This window comes from Hemitrygon akajei, chromosome 14 (assembly GCF_048418815.1).
Source record: "Hemitrygon akajei chromosome 14, sHemAka1.3, whole genome shotgun sequence".
Taxonomy (NCBI): Eukaryota; Metazoa; Chordata; class Chondrichthyes; order Myliobatiformes; family Dasyatidae; genus Hemitrygon; species Hemitrygon akajei.
The window spans coordinates 55,267,829-55,285,454 of NC_133137.1; the positions used below are offsets into that span (position 1 = coordinate 55,267,829).

Sequence of the window (17,626 nt, forward strand, 5' to 3'; positions counted from 1 at the left end):
GATGTGGATACCAAAGAGAGAGTGCAGAGGAGATTTACAAGGATGTTGCCTGGATTGGAGGGCATACATTAAGAGAATAGATTGAATGTACTTGACCTTTTCTCCTTGGAGCGATGGAGGATGAGAAGTGACCTGATAGAGGTGTGTAAGATGATGAGGGGCATTGATCGTGTGAATAGTCAGAGGCTTTTTCCCAGGGCTGAAATGGCTAACACAAGGGGTCACAGTTTTAAAGTGCTTGGAAATAGGTACTGAGGGGATGTTAGGTGTTTTTCACACGGAGAATGATGGGTGCGTGGAATGCACTGCCGGTGGCAGTGATGGAAGTGGATACAATAGGGACTCTTAAGAGACTCTTAGATAGATACATGGAGCTTAGAATAATAAAGGGCTATGCACTAGGGAAATTCTAGGCAGTTTCTAGATAGGATACATGGTCGGCACAACATTGTGGGCCAAAGGACCTGTAATGTGCTGTAAATTTCTTTGTTCTCTGTATGTAAATTTAAGAGACTGGGAGGAGGAGACCTGAGAGTTGTTATTCTTGATCATTCACTCACATGACATGACCATCCCTACCAGCTAGCAGGGTCCTGCCAAACAGGTTGTGCTTCCTCTTGATTGGTATGTTCGTGCTTATGGTTACAGATAGAAAAGTGGAGGTTAATTGCTTCTTTAACATTTTGGGTGGTGGGTGGATAAAAAAAAATGTCCCTCTAGAAAGTGCCACTCAGTCCCTTACACTTTAGGGAATAAAGTCTGTGAGTGTCCAAACTCTGTCGTGGTTACTTGAAATGACTTGGAGACTCAGACAATTCTTCAAGAAAATTAAACCTTTATTTGCAAACAAAGGCTGAGGCAATCAATGAACTTGTCACCGAAAGCCCACCGAGCTCCGGTGTACAGCATTCTTTATAGTCATTCCTTATCTCAGTTACATTTTGGTTTTATCAGCATACCCAATCAATTTTTAGTTGCATATCATCTATACATTAACTAATCAATCGCTCTTGCCTAGCCCGCGGTACGTCACCATTGTTTTTCACCCGTTTGCATTGGGGCCTTATTCGTGGCCAAGATTATGTTTTTCAGACAACCTCCCTCACAGTACATTCCTGCTCGCAGCATCCTGTCCGCCACCGTTATCTCGTGCTAAACAAAGGCTGAGTGTAATACATGGGATACATCGCAGCTAATAGTGTTGCAAAATAAGCAGGTGTTCTGTAAGTGCCATAATATGCAGCTAAGAGAGTACAAAGTATCTAGTGAAAACAACACGTAACAAAATGTGCCTAGTAAAATAATACATATTAATATTCGGTACCTAGAAGTGATTACATAGTGTAGTAAATAGCTAATACATAGTGATTATAGTTCAGGTATATATAATGATTATATCAGGTATATTTCTCAATAACTCTCGCTATAACTCAGGCCTGACAACACTTGTAAACCTTTGCCTTTTTTTCCAGCTTTATAATGTCTTTTCTATAACGAGGTAATGAAAATGGTACAGTATATGTAAGGTGCAGCCTCACCAATGTCTTGAGTAACTGGAACGTAACATCCCACCTCTTGTTCTCTGCCCTCACTGATTAAGTCCAGCGTGTAATAGCTCACTTCACCACTGTCCACCCATGATGCCACTTCCAGGGGATTTTGTACTTGTACACCTGGGTGCCATTATTTTCGAATTCCCCAGAGTCCTATTGTCCACTGTGAAAGTCCTACCCTGGATTGCCTGCCCAAAATGAAACACCTCACACTAGTCTGAATGGAATGCCATTTGCCCTCTTACCTAGCTGATCAAGCCAGGTAGCAATTTGATAACATGGTCACCCTCGTCCACAGGCTTAATGGGTAACTTTATCCTTAGTGCTTCATGGGACACAAATATCACTGGCAAAGTTACAATTTTAGTAATCTCTAAGTGGGCTGTCTTGAGGAACATTTAAACACCTTGTCATCTTGCTACAGTGTACTTGTAGAATGGAAGGGCAAATTAGCGGATGAAGTTCTGTAAGCAACTGGGTGCATAAATATGTTTTTGTCAGAAGTGAATTGGGTAATTAAGTGTTACGTGTTGAACAGAAATCACAAAATCACTGCAATTTTTGAACTAAAACAATAAAACTGTTCAAATACATTAAAATGTTGTTTTCCCGGGGGTGGGGTGGTGTTAAACCAAAAATGTACCTCAGGATGTTTTTTATTGGCCTAAATTTTACCTTGCTGACGGTGTTTACAGATTTGGGTGTGCTATCTGTAATGAAAATATTCTAAAATTCATCCTTTGTTCTTCTTTCTGATTCAGCAGCAAGAGGTGACCACAAGCAAAGTTATAAGCAATGACCCTATTAGAGTAACATAAAGAATAAAATACAGAAAGAAAAATGCTTAATGAGGTAGTAAAAGAAACAAAGTAATACTTATAAATCAGTCACTGGGCCAAGCTATACACCCTCCCTTCTTGATCTCTTTTTATCTGTCCCTTAGCAACTGTCTTGACTCAGCTTAAGAGAAGGTTCTCCCTTGCACAAAGAAATTGTCCCTTTTTTTTAATACCCTTCAAAAACCCCTTCTCCTCATACTTCCCCATGGAGCGATAACTGGTAGTACTGCACAATAATTTTTCCTTCCCAGACAAACATTTTTTTTATCATCATTAACTCTGAGCTCTAGACTAGGTACTTATGTTTGTTCTCAAAGCATTTGCTGTGGTCTTTTACTTTACAAAACATTCCCACATTCCCTCACACCATTTTGTCTTACGAACTTCTATTTTGTGTTACACATTTTTGCACGTATGAAGGAGGAATCAAGTTTTTATTTTTTTCTTTACATCACCTGAGTAGAATAGGCAATTACTTGCAGTGCACTTTCAAGAAGATTATGCTTGAAAACCATAGACCATCAGTGGTAGAAAGGGGCATTGATGAGTGGGATACCACTTAAATGAACTGCTACATCCAAGGTAGAGTCTGGTCTCCTGCAGTTTACTGGAGCTGCACTCATGCCCCTTGTGTCCAAACGTAAGAGTCAATAGGTAGAGCTGGGGTGAATCTTCTTTTTCTCTGGTTTCTCATTTATTATCCTCAACTTGTCTGTGACATTTGTACCTTGCTTGCTTGAACACATTCCCACTGGAGATGCCATTTCACTTCTAGGACTTCATCTTAATGTCTATTTGAAGATTTCTGAAAGTGAGAGCAGACGTGAATGAAATGATATGGTGTCAGTTAAAGATCCATCCGGCTTCAGGGGTACGGAATCCTTGGTGAAGAATAATGGAAAACAACAGGAGCACCGGTGTGGAAACAGTTATTGTGGAGAAGGTGGTGACGTTGAGGAAGTGAAATTGAATCTTTTCTGAGAACTGAAAGGAAGAATGTTGAACTAAGGTAGTTGCAACTCCAGGAGCTGCAGAGCTAACCCCTGCATGTATTTGTCTTCAGGATATTAGTAGGAAAATGATGAATTTGGGAAGCAAAGTACTCGTGGAGGAATGCATGAAGAAAATTGATGGAAGATTTCAGTCAAGAACAATTGATTTATCATTGTCAGATGTACTGAGATACAGTGGCAAACCTTTGTTTTGCATGCCATCCAGATAGACCATTCCAAAATAATGTAGGACCTCTCCCACCCCAGACATTCTCCTTTGTCTCCTCTTCTATCAGACAGAAGATACAAAGAAAAGCCTGAAATCACATTCCACTAGACTTCATCCCACTATTATTAGACTATAGAAGCAATAATGCAAAGAATGGTGCAATTAGAGGAAGGGCAGTGCAGGTGAGCAAAAAAGATTGAGAGATTGAGTTTCTTTTTATCGTTCACCAAGAGTTCATCTTTATAGATGTAAAAGTACCAGGGAGTTGTGTGTCTCCTGAACAGTATTAGAAGAGAGAATGTCTTGTGTTTCACACTAGTAGTTAAATAGTGTAAGGATGTGTGCATGTATGCCTGTAGTAATTACTTTGTTTTGTTTTTTTTTTCTAATGAAATACAGTCAAAGGAAAAATTCCTTCAAATTGCTAACTTGGTTATCTTGCAGGAAATGAGATGACAAGTCCTTTGAACTTTGATCCAAATAAGAAACCACAAAGAAGAGACTGGCTTGGAGAGCTCCTTGAAAATGGATCGTTTTATTTTACTACTACAGAATTACTTGGGAAAGGATTGCACCAGGTTTGTGGCATGTATAAAATATCCATGAATGAACCTTAACAGGAACATTTTGACCTTTGAACTATTTCATGGTAACTGCTTTTCATTTGGCACAAGACAAAGGATTTTGAAGTATAGCTTTGTTATCCTCCATTGCTCAAAGGTTTGAGTGCTTCCTGTTTGTGATATAGTTGGATGTGCACTTGAAAAAGTGCAGCTCCGGTGTAAGGTGCAGTCTGGACTCTCCTCTTCTTTTCCTTAAAACTGGAAGTGAAGATGTTAAGGGAAAAAACAGCTTGTGTACAAGACTTCGAGTGAGCTATGTAAATATAAAAGAGTGTTATTCGGCACAACCTGCAGATACGCTGAGATATGGTAAAGCTTTAAACTCAATGGGCATAATGTTTTATGCTCATTAAACACACCAATAACATACTTTATTTCAATATTTTTGGAGGTGTTTCTCTTGTACTGTGTATTTACATGAGGAGCATATCTCAATTGACTGTCTCTGAAATATTTCAGTTGAGAATTCAGATACCGAATAGAGCTTTCCTTTACTATATTGTAGATGGATGGCTCTGTAGGTGACAGGCATTGATTGACAAAACAAGTATGCCTACAACAGTCTGTTAAATGGCAAGATGGAGGGTGATGACCCTCTCCTGAACATGTGCTGGGGCTTTCAATGTAGCCTAGTTAAAAGATATTTGTCTGTTTCTCGGTGTGGTTTATAATGACGCAAAAGTCAGGGATGTTCTAGGGCTATTGGCTGATTACAGTATTGTTGGTTTCATATTATTTAACCCAGTACCTTTATCGAAATGCCAACAAAAGTCTCAAAAATTACAGATTGCAGATCAGGCTCCAGCTCCAGCCTGCTATTTGGAGAGAATTGTGTGGTTTACTCAACTTTTCTTGTAATTTCAAAGTGGAGTATTGTGTGTTCCTTACTGCTAAAGATTATTTGAAAGTGATTCTTAATATTACTGGCTGCTACTTCTGTAATCTCTGATCTTAAAGTTGCTTTCCCTCCAACAGATTGGTCACTTTCACATTTCAACTTGTGGAAGCTTGATGTGTAGAAATGAGCTGCTACATTTTTCCTTTGCAAAGGAAAATTTCATCCCCGCTACAGGATTAATTGTTCAAAGTTCTGAGTCGTGCAGGGTCTGGAGCAGTGGTTCCCAGCCTTTCTTATGCCATGGACCAATGCCGTTAAGCAAGGGATCTGTGAACGCCAGGTTGGGAACCCTCGGTCTGGAGGGATGTGGATAGCTGAGACAAAGACCATTGGAAAGCAGCATAAAACTAGGTTGCAGAAAGTGCAGAAAGCTGAATGAAGGGCACAAGATCACTAAAAGTCCCTTTCACTAATCAAAGGATATTTACTTCCCAAGATGGATTTTGAAGGGATTTTCTTTTTAAGGGAATTTGCTGTGAAGAAACACACACAAAAAATGCTGGTGAACGTAGCAGGCCAGGCAGCATCTATAGGAAGAAGTACAGTTGACGCTTCGGGCCGAGACTCTTTGTCAGGATGGTCTCGGCCTGACACATCGACTGTACTTCTTGCTATAGATGCTGCCTGGCCTGCTGCGTTCACCAGCATTTTTTGTGTGTGTTGCTTGAATTTCAGCATCTGCAGATTTCCTCGTGTTTGCTGTGAATGTTGTTTTAGTGCAACAAGTTGTTGTTCCTTTTTGTGCGTTGTGGCTTACCAGGCGGCATTTTTGCCGTTCCCGTAGCAATTGTCTTTTTTACTAGACCGCTTGATGCTCAACCCAGCACAGATAGAAAGCGTGCAAGGAGCCGGCTGGATTCAAACTCTGGACGATTTGCTTAAGGTCCAGTGCTGATGCCACTAGACCGCTGGCTGGCTAAGTGTAACAAGTAAAAGATTGTTACTTTAGGAAAAGGCTTTACAACATTGATTTTGTGATTAAGTTTTTGAACGTTTCTCTCTTTTTTCCACCCAGGGTGGTAAAATGACTTACTATGTGATGAAGCCAGAGCACTGTGTGGATATTGATGTAGACATTGACTGGCCCGTTGCTGAGCAAAGAATGAGAAGGTAAATTTAACACATACAGCAGCAGTAAACTGCATCTGTGTGAATATTTAAAGTAGCTAAGTGAAGTACGTAATTCCTGTCATTGATGTTACTGAACTGCTTTGAGATGCATTCGGGAAAGGAGCAAAATTCTGATTATAGATAGAGAAGTTCAACATTGTATCGGATTGATAAGAAGTTAGGCGGGGCGTGGCGTGGCTCTGTTGATAAATCAGTAGAAAGATGTGACATAGGATTGGAAGGTGTTGAATCCTTGTGGGTTGAATTAAGAAAGTGTAGGGGTAAAAGGACCCTGATGGCAGTTATATACAGGTCTCCCAACAGTAGCTGAGATGTGGACCACAGATTACAACAGAAAATAGAAAAAGCATGTCAAAAGGGCAAAATTATGATTATTGTGGGAGATTTAAACATGCAGGTTGGTATCAGATTTCAAGAGAGTGTGTTGAATACTTACGTGATAGCTTTCTCGAGCAGTTTGTCATTGAGCCTACTAGGGGATCAGCTACTGTATACTGGACTGGGTGTTATGAAATGAACCAGGGTAATTAGGGAGCTTAAGGTAAAAGAACCCTTAGGAGGCAGTGATCATAATATTAGAGCTCAACTTGAAATTTGATAGGGATAAAGTAAAGTCTGATGTAGCAGTATTTCAGTGGAGTAAAGGAGATTACAGTGGTATGAGAGAGGAGTTGGCTAAAGTAAATTGGAAGAAGATGTTGGCAGGGATGACAGCAGAGCAGCAATGGTGTGATTTTCTGGAAAAATGAGGGAGATGCAGGACAGATGTATTCCAAAAATGAAGAAATACTCAAATGGTGAAATAGTACAACCATGACTGGCAAATAAATTCAAAGCTAATGGAAAAGCAAAAGAGATGGCATACAACAAAGAAAAAAATAGTAGGAAGATAGAGGATTGGGAAGCTTTTTAAAAACCTATAGAGAGCAACTAAAAGAATCAGTAGGAGGGAATATATGAAATATTAAAGCAAGCTAGCAAACAATATTGAAGTGGAAAGTAAAAGCTTTTACAAGTATGTAAATGAAAGAGAGCTGAGAGTGGATGTAGGACCGCTAGAAAATGAGGCCGGAGAAGTAATAGCGGGGGACAAGGAGATGGCAGATGAACTGAATGAATATCTTACATCAGTTTTCACTATAGAAGACACTAGCAGTGTGCCATATGTTGAAGGGTGTGAGGGAAGAAAAGTGAGTGCAGTTACTATTACAAGGGAGAAGCTGCTCAAAAAACTGGAAAACCTATGCGTACGTAAGTCACCCGGATCAGATGAACTGCACCCTAGGATTCTGAAAGAGGTAGCATTAGAGATTGTTTAGGCATTAGTAATGATATTTCAAAAAGCATTGGACTCGGGCATGGTGCCAGAGGACTGGAAAATTGCAAACATCATTGCACTCTTTAAGAAAGGAGGAAGATAATAGAAAGGAAATTATAGACCAGTTAGCCTGGCCTCAGTGATTGGGAAAATATTGGAGTCAATTATTAAGGATGAGGTGATGGAGTACTTGGTGACACAGGACAAGATGGGACAAAGTCAGCAGGGTTTCCTCAAGGGAAAATCTTGCCTGATGAACCTGTTGGAATTCTTTGAAGAGATTACATATAGGATAGATAAAAGGGATGTGGTAGGTGTTGTATATTTGGACTTAAGAAGGCCTTTGACAAGGTGCCACACACGAGGCTGCTTACCAAGTTAAGAGCCCATGGTATTACAGGAAAATACTGGCATGGTAAGATAATTGACTGATTGGTAGGAGGCAGCAAGTGGGAATAAAAAGATCCTTTTCTGATTAGCTGCCAGTGACTAGTGGTGTTCCTCAGGGGTCAGTGTTGGGACCACTTATTTTTACTTGTGCTGTATATCACTGACTTAGCTGATGAAATAGGTGGCTTTGTTCCCAAGGTGCAGATGATGTGAAGCTTGGTGGAGGGGCAGGTAGTGTTGAGGAAACAGGTAGGATACAGAAGGACTTAGACAGATTAGGAAAATGGGCAAGAAAGTGGTAAATGAAATACAATGTTGGGAAATGCTGGTCATGCACTTTGTTAATAGAAATAAGTGTGCAGACTATTTTCTGAATGGAAAGAAAGTCCAGCAATCTGAGATGCAAAGGGACTTGGGAGTCCTTATGCAGACACACTAAAGGTTAACTTGCCAGTGGAGCTGGTGGTGAGGAAGGCAAATGCAATGTTAGCATTCAGTTCAAGAGGTCTAGAGCAGCGATGTGATGCTGAGGCTTTGAAAGGCACTGGTGAGGTGTCATCTTAAGTATTGTGAACAATTTTGGGATCCTCATCTAAGAAAAGATGTGCTGGCATTGGAGAGGGTTCAGATGAGGTTCACAAGGATGATTCCGGAATGAAAGGGTTGTCATTTGAGGAATGTTTGATGGCTCTGGGTCTGCACACACTCAAATTTAGAAGGACAAGGGGGGATCTCATTGAAACCTTTTGACTGTTGAAAGGCCTGGACGGAGTAGATGTGGAAAGGATGTTTCCCATGGTGGGGGAATCTAGTACAAGAGGGCACAGCCTTAAGATAGAGGGGTGTCTATTTAAAACAGAGGTGTGGAGAAATTTCTTTAGCTGGAGGGTGGTGTGTTTGTGGAATTTGTTTCCACAGGCACCTGTGGAAGTCAGGTCATTTGATGCATATAAAGCAGAGCTTGATAGGTTCTTGATGGGACACAGTATGAAAGGTTGTGGGGAGAAGGCAGGGGAGTGGGGCTAAAGAGGGGAAAAAGCATCAACCATGACTGAATGGCAGAGCAGACTTGATGGACCAGATGCCCTAATTCTGCTCCTATGTCTTATGAATTAGGAATGGTGTTCTCTTAATAATATTTAATATTTCTGCTGGTTGTCTACCCAAGTTTTCATTAGTAAACTGAATGTTATTTTTCTTTTCTGGATAGGTATGGTTACTTTGGCAAAGTGAATGAAATAAAACTTGTAGTTTGTTCTCTGGACTCACAGCTCAAGCGTGAATGCCAAGGTCGTGGATATGAGTTGAAAAATATGCCACAAATCAAAAAAATAAAGCAAAGCGGCATATGTGTAAGTTTTTTTTTATTGGACTGTTCTATGAAAAACTCAGATGCTTAATGGATAAGATTCCAGACGACATTTGACCACAAATAGAAACATGTACACAATCTGAAGTATTTATTTTGTGATAAGAGGAATCTGTGGATAAAGCAGTTGTAACCAATTGAGTGGAAGAGTTAAGAATACTTGGGGGATCTTTTTACTTTGTACATTTGATAAATTAAAATTTTGAGTATGGACTAAAGATGTAATCCAGTAGAATGAAAGAAAAAGGATAAAGGGGTTTGGTAAAGATTGGTTCCCACATGAACAAAAAGCAGTAATGCTGAATCAAAATTGGGTTTATTTTCACTGCATGTAGTGAAATTTGTTGTTTTGTGGAAACAGTACAGTGCAATCTATTAAAAAATTACTATAAGTTGCAATAATATATAAAAAACTGAACAGTGCAAAATGAGAGCAATATAGTGTCCAGAATTTTGATAGTGTAAGGTCCTCTGGCTCCTCTCCCTCCTTTCTGATGGTAGTAATGAGAAGGAGGATATGTCCCAAATTGTAAGTGTGCTTCATGATGGATGCTGCCATAAGGCATTGCCTTTCCAAGATGTCCTCCGTGGTGGTGAGGCTAGTGCTCATGTTGGAGCTGGCAGAGTTTCCAATCCTTTGCATCTTTTTCTGACCCTGTGCACTGGTGCCTCCATACGAGGTGGTGATGCAGCCAGTCACAATGCTCTCCACAATACATCTGTATAAATCTGCTGGAGTCCTTGGTGACATCTCCAAAATCCCCAAACTTCTGAAGGAGCATAGCAGCTGGCATGCCTTTGTAATTACATCAATATGTTGGGTCCAGGATAGATGTTGACAGGAGCTTGAATCTGCTCACCCTTTCCATTGCTGATCCCTCAGTGAAGACTGCTATGTGTTCTCCCAATTTCCCCTTTCTCAAATCCATAATCAATTCCTTGGTCTTACTGATATTGAGTACAAGGTTGTTGTTGTGACACAACTCAACCAGCTGATCTATCTCTCTCCTGTATGTCTCCTCATCATCTGTGATTCTGCCAACAACAGTTGTGTCATTAGGAAATTTATAATGGCATTTGAGCTGTGTCTAGCCACACAGCCATGAGTGTAGAGAGGGTAGTGCAGTGGGCTAAGTACACGTCCTCACGGTGTACCTGTGTTGATTGTCAGTGAGGCGATGTTAATTCCTACCTGCACTGACTGTGGTCTCCCAATGACAATGACAACTTTGTATTTGTGTGTTCTACAGGTCTTTAAAGTTCACTTTCCCCAATTTGTAAACCTATGCAAATTCAGGGTGTCAATTCAAAACACGATCAGTTTTAATGTTCGCCTGGAATTAGGTGAGATAATGCAAGAAAACTGGCCATGTTCAAAATGTTTGGCTACACTAACAAATGGACGCACTGCTTCAAGTTGCAGTGCTCATCGAACTGTTGGTTAGTTTTCCTCATTGAAAACAGATTCTTTGGTCCAGGGTGACAACCATTTATACTAGTTTTGTTTTATTTTCCCCACATTTCCTTTAATGCCCCCACATATTCACCACTTCCCTACACATTAGGAGCAATTTACCTTGTTTCATGAGATGTGATGTAGTTCTTTGTTCTGTGGACGACAGGTAGAATTGATCGCTGATTCTAAACAATTGAAGGAAAAGACAGTGGCAGAATGGATAAAGAAAATGGGCATTGGTTGGGAGAATGTGGCTTACTTCGGTAAGTGTTTCTTTCCTAAACTATTGTAAAGCCAGTGTAAATGGTTTGTATATCTTGATTAAATGTTACAAAATAGCAGGAGATTGTCATTTAGCACCTAGAGCCTGCTCTGCCATTCAGTGTGATTAGAGCTGTTTCACAGTCTCGATGATACATATTCAGTCCTTTCCTTTTTCTGTTCAGAAACTGTTCCACCTACTTTTGTAAATATGTTTAGTACCTTAGTCTTCACTGTCTTCTGTAACGTGAATTCATTCGATTCAGCATCAGAATGAAGAAATTTCTGTTCCATCTTGGTTCTAAACTTCTTTCTCTGTTTCTTAGGACTGTGGCCCCCAGTTTTTCAGACCACCCTACTGTAACCCCCAGCCAGTTAGAGCATCTTTCATTGAGTTCCTCTCTCTTTCTTCTGAACTCCAGGGATTACAAGTCAAATAGACATGATCTCTCTCATAAAATTCTACTGCCTTTCCTGGAATCAGTGCAGTGAATCTTTAGTGCATTTCTTCCCTGGCAGGTTAATCCTTTCTTGGGTAAAGAGATCAAGACTCACAAAGCCACTTTATAATTGGGGTAAAACATCCCTGTTAGTCTGCTCAAAACCATTTGCTTTCCTAAGTGCTTGATTAAGTCAAATTGAGTTTATTATCATATGCCCAAGTACATGAATGCACAGATGCATAGAGGAACTTGCTTGCAACAGCACCATGGGCACGTAGCACGAGATACACAACATTCAGAAGAAAGACCTCAAGTTGAACATAAGTTATTCTATAAATTATGCAAAGCAATCACATTCAGAACAAAAATCCATAATGGTGCAATGGTGTTAATATACAGAGGTCGTGTTGTGATAAGGATGTGCCAGTTGGTTCAAGAGCCAAATGATTGAAGGGAATTCTTGAACTTGGTGGTGTGGAATTTCAGGTTGCTGAACCTCTGGCTCGAGGGGAGCTGCTAAAAGATGGATTTGCCCAGATCATGGGATTCTCTGATAGATGCTGTCTGTTTGAGGCAGTGCTGCTTAGATTGGTGAGTAGTGATATGCCTGTGATTGGGGCTGAGTCCACTGCCCTCTGCAGCTTTCTGCATCACTGCATATTCATATTGCCGTAAAAGGCCATGATGGAGCCAGTCAGAATACTTTCAACTCTATATCTAATGAAATTTGGGCTTTTTGGTGATGTGCCTAACTTACTTAATCCTAGAAAGAAAAGATCAGCAGTCCTTCCCTGTGATTGTATCAATGTGCTGGACCCAGGACAGGTCATCCAACTTTGTTAGTGCCCAGGAATTTAAAGCTACTGATCTACCAATGAAAACTGGTGCAGGCAGACCTTCCTCTTCCTTCCTGCAACCAACAATCCATTCTTTAGTTTTACTAATGTTGAGTGGCAGTTTACTATGGCCCTGCTCAACCAAATGTACTATGTCGCTCCTGTGTGTCTGCTTTTAGTAGATGTTGTCCATAAAGGCCGCTTAATTAACATTTTGTAGTCTCTTAGCAGTCAATAAAATGTCACACTAGTTTTTTTCTACAAATATACCACCTTCACTTGTTCTCTTATTTATCTTATGAAGTTTTATCCTCAAAAGAAAAGCTAATGGGTTTGTTGAAAGGTTTTTGTCTTCGTATAAATACCAATTGGTTTATCAATGTCCTAGTATCACAGGTTATATTACAGGCTCTAACATTTTCCAAGCTATTGATGTATTAAAAGTCTACTGAGGTTATTTGGGGCATGTTTGAACAGAGCAGATTTTACCACATGACTGAGCTCACTGTCTTTAGTAACAGTTGTGTAAGTGTGCTAGATTGTCACTGGAAATTGTGCTTGAGTAATACCTATTGGGAATTTGGATGAACCACGTTCACACTTGAAGTACTGCAAAGCCATGTTGTATTTGTATTAGTCAGAAGCTTGATCCTTCCTGGGGAGACAGCAATGAAGCCCCAATAGTTAATAAGTTTGGAAGTGGGGAGAGAACCTTGCACAATTTCCAAACTGACTTTAACTACAGGAGATGGTGTGGGGAGAGGGTGTTGGTGACCAGACTGAAGCTTTGGAAATCACAAAGAATTTTGATAGCATATTTATACTGAGCATGTAGAAATTCCTTTACCCAAAGTGAAGCGTGGGTAAAGCGGAACGCTCTGCCACAGGTATTGGTTTATCAAAGAGTGCAATATATTTCATGGGAGGCTGGGCAAGAAGGTGCAGGAGGAATGTTGATGGAAATTGAGGAAGGGTAGGAGAGGGATTGAGTAGAGCATTAGCATTGACGAGCTGGGTGCCATGGTAGAGTAGCAGTTAGCATGACACTATGACAGCTTGGGGCATTCTGGAGTTTGGATTTCAATTCTGGAATAAGGAATCTCTGTACATCCTCCCTGTGGAATGCGTGAGTTTTCTTTGGGTCTTCCAGTTTCCTCCCACAGTCTAAAGACGTACCTGGTAAGTTAATTGGTCATTGTAAATCGTTCCACGATTAGATTTGTTGGGTTTAGTTGGGTTTGTCAGGGGTTGCTGGGGCGTTGTGGCTGGATGGGCCTATGTAAAATAAATTACCGGTGTCTGCATCACATACCCCATTAGAAGGCATTGCCAATATACCCAGTGACCTTGAAGTTGGGGCATGGGGTGCAGAGGATATGGGAGGAGGAAAGAAAGCTCATGTTGGTGGAATCTCAACCAAAAATAGACATATGGTAACAAGAACATCTGCAGATGCTGGAAATCCGAGCAACAGACACAAAATGCTGGAGGAACTTTGCAGGACTGGAGAAGGGTTTTGGCCCGAAACATCGACTGTACTTTTTTCTATAGATGCTGCCTGGCTTTCTGAGTTCCTCCAGCATTTTGTGTGTGTTGCATAGACATATAGTATGTTCCTCAGCTCCCAGAGAAATGTATCCAGAGGCTAGAAACATGTAATGAGAAAGATGATCCATGCTGAGAATGTTTCCTCTCAAAGAAGACTATGCCATGATTAAAATGTTCAATTCACAGGACAACTCGATACAGTTACAAACACTGACAAATCTTTGGTTTCCCACAAAAGGAAATGATGTCTCTGATCACGTGTGCCTGAAGAAAGCCTTCGCTGGAGGTGTTTCAAATAATGCAGCATCGCAAGTTCGGGAAGTGGCAGACTACATCTGCAGCAGCTCGGATGGAATCCGTGATGTGGAGGAATTTGTTGACTACGTGACAGTGTTGATGGAAAAATACAGAGCCGAGATCCAGGAAGAGAGCACAGCATCTAAAAACACTGACATTCAACGTACTGAAGAACATCTGAAAGCCAAAAAATTTAAAAATGTGAACAATAAGAATCAGAGGAAGAGGAGAAGGGTGTAGAAGGGGAGATGCTGAGACAATAGCAGAGGCAGGGTGGGATAGATCTATGGCCATCATTCTAGATGCATTATCTAGCAAATTAACTCAGTGTCCATACTGGCCATGATGTACTTGTCCAATTAATCCCATCTTTTTATTATACATACCTCTGTGACAGCATTTCGTGTCCATTTAAATTTGTTACCTCTTCTCTCACCCTTGCATATGTTGGGTTTCTTCTCTTATCCCTAGTTTACTTCCCCCCTCCCAGACTTCAATCATTTTCATCAAGACAGGTCAAGAGATTAGGCATTTAGAATAGTGGAAATCCAGGTCCCTTAGAAATTTCTCCCCTTCCACTTCTCTTCTTCAATTCTCATTCTGCTCCCCCTTTCCTCCTCCTACTCACCTGCCCATCGCCTCCCTCTGGTGCCCTCCTTCCTTTTTCTCCCACATCCACTTTTCTCTCACCAGATTAGTTTTTCTGCCCTTTACCATTGCAACCTATCACCTGCCAGTTTCATATTTCATCCCCACCTCCCCCACTCTCCCCTCATCTGGTTTCACCTATCACCTCCCAGCTTCATATTTCATCCCCACCTCCCCCACTCCCTCACCTTCCCCTCATCTGGTTTCACCTATCACCTGCCAGCTTCATATTTCATCCCCACCTCCCCCACTCCCTCACCTTCCCCTCATCTGGTTTCACCTATCACCTATCAGCTTGTCTCCTTCCCCTCCCCACACCTTTTTACTCTGGCTTCTTCCTCCCTTCCATGCCAGTCCCGATGAAGGGCCTCAGCCAAAGACCAGCAGTTTGTTCCTCTCTATCGATGCCAGAGTTCCTACAGCATTTAGTGTGTGCTGCTTTGAATTTCTAGCATCTGTAGAATCTATGTAGTTCCACATAATGTTTTTAATGACCTAGGCTCAACCATTTAGCAGATGCTGTTGGCATTCAAGATGGATTCAAGTTGTGACCAGGATCTTTTATGTGCATGTGTAGAAGCATGCAAAACTGTTCATGAATGCAGGACTGGACATAGCAAGGTGATGCCATAGTCAGTACTGCTGCCTTGCCATCCAGGACCTGGTTTCTGGTGCTTTCTGCTTCTCTATTGTGTCTTTTGATTCCCTCCCACATCACAAAAATGTGCTGGTCAGTTATTGACCACTAAATTTGCCTTAACTGAATCTTATAAAATGTTTTTATGTACAGGAATATAAGTGAGAGGATGTGGTAAGTCTTGGGAGCTGGCATAGGCCTTTTTCTGATGACTAGTTATGCTCCCTGAATTCGCTGAGGCTTTTATCTCAACGATGTTTTTTAATCTTTCTGAAAAAATGTTTTCCATTTACAATAACTGTTAAAAGGTGTGGATGAGTATTTTTATACTAAATGCATTTGAATGTATTTTGCCAAAAGGTTGGTTATATAAATCGTTCCTGGTGCATGGGTGTGTGGTGGAATTATTGGGCATGTGGAGAGGATAAAATGGGTTGAGGTGAGGTTAAAAATTGGTGCTTGAGAGTTGGTATGGACTGGGTGCCTGAAAGACCTGTTTCCATTGTCTACCTATAATAAAAGCAAATGCCTGGTACTCCCAAAGCAGGTCTCCTTTGATGTGTGGCTTCAGTGAGCTTGACATGCAGAGTAAAATGTGGAAATAGCTGATGCTTCCACAAGGTTTTCCAGAATTCTGACTGCCGTCCAATGCTACAATTTATGAAGATTCCTTAAAACTGAGAATGTGAAGAAAATAACTTGACTAAACATACTCAGATCTTGCCACCCTCTTCCCCTCACTATTAATATGGAATACATCATTGATCAAACAAAATTAATTTCATATGAGAATTGCCAGAAGTATGTAGATTTTTTGTATCATCTGAAGTTGGATAAATGTCTGACTTGTTTCAATTTGGTGATGTCATCATTTCATACTTAGGGAATGATCATATATTTAATTTCACTACAAATGTATCTCCCATGGTCCTAGTCTCCGTCATCATATTCCCACTGCTGCTGACCCACAATATCTCCAGAGCCCATCCTCTGCCAAGTTTGTAAACATCTCCTGAAACAGTCGCTGTCCATGACATCAAATACCTGAAGAACAGAGATCTGGGACACATCTGATCTTCTCTTTTAAATAGTGTTACCGTCCATACTGCAAACCTATACCTATGTGTTCAAGATCACTTTATATGCAAGTCTGTAACTTGAAATGTAAGGAATTAGGCCCTTGGCCCACAGTTTCCACCACACTAAGCTTTTCATCATTCTGTACCATCCTTTATAACGCTTTCTGTCGCCAAGTTCCTTAACATTTGGCTGTCTCCTTCATGTGCTGCCGACATTGAAATTGGTTTCTCTACGAAAAGCTCCATACTTCCACTCGTTGCCCGTCCTTGTCTGTCCTTCATTGTACTGTGGTTTTTCAACTGTAGATTTGTTTTTCTGCAACACCCCAGTCAAATTTCCTCCGCCTTCTACTGCTCTGGCACATTATTGTTGGCTCATTCATAAGTGATTCATCTTGGTTTTCCTGTAATGCGAATCTATTTTGCAGCATTTGATCTCCCTGTACCTACACCAATCTGTTTACTCTTGCCTGTCACAAGTATATTCAGCACAGCCTCATCACCTTTAGTACACCTCACTGTCCTAACTCTTAATTTCAAAGCTGGAGGAACTGAGCAATTTAGGCACAATCTATGGAGGAGAATAAACAGTCGATGTTTCCAGCCCAAAATGTTGTATGTTTATTCTTCTCCATAGATGCTTTCTGACTTGTTGATTTCCTCCAGTATTTTACTTGTTGCTCAAGATTTTCAGCATCTATAGAATTCTTGCCCTCCCCTCACCCCCTTACTTTGGCTTCTTTCCCCTTCCTCTCCAGCCCCAATGATGAGTCTCAGTTTAAAATGTCAACAGTTTATTCCCCGCCAGAAACACTGCCGGGCCTGCTGAGTTCCTCCAGCATTTTGTGTGTGTGTGTTGCTCTGGATTTACAATATTTGCAGAATCTTGTTCCTGTCCAAAGGTTGCCCCCTTGACAATAGGTTTTATCTTAAAGCTTCATATTCCACCTGCTGATAGTATCTACCAAGGCCTCACTGTTTGTACCATTACTCACAGGTTGTGGTGTACTGCAGCTTCTAGAGTCGCAATCAATGAGTGCTGGAGGAAGGCTAGGATTGCCCTTTCTACAGTTTGGTTT

At 40.9% G+C, this 17,626-nt stretch overlaps 1 protein-coding gene across 1 annotated transcript in view; it reads left to right on the forward strand.

Moving 5' to 3' along the window:
• LOC140738595 (N-acylneuraminate cytidylyltransferase-like) overlaps positions 1–16,008 on the forward strand; it is a 32,572-nt gene extending 16,564 nt beyond the window's left edge. Inside the window, exons 4-8 of the mRNA XM_073066112.1 lie at positions 4,058–4,191; positions 6,150–6,244; positions 9,184–9,325; positions 10,965–11,061; positions 14,125–16,008. Of these exons, the coding sequence (XP_072922213.1) occupies positions 4,058–4,191; positions 6,150–6,244; positions 9,184–9,325; positions 10,965–11,061; positions 14,125–14,423 (767 nt within the window). The 3' untranslated portion in view covers positions 14,424–16,008. The remainder of the gene's footprint in view (positions 1–4,057; positions 4,192–6,149; positions 6,245–9,183; positions 9,326–10,964; positions 11,062–14,124) is intronic.
• Positions 16,009–17,626: the final 1,618 nt, after the last annotated feature.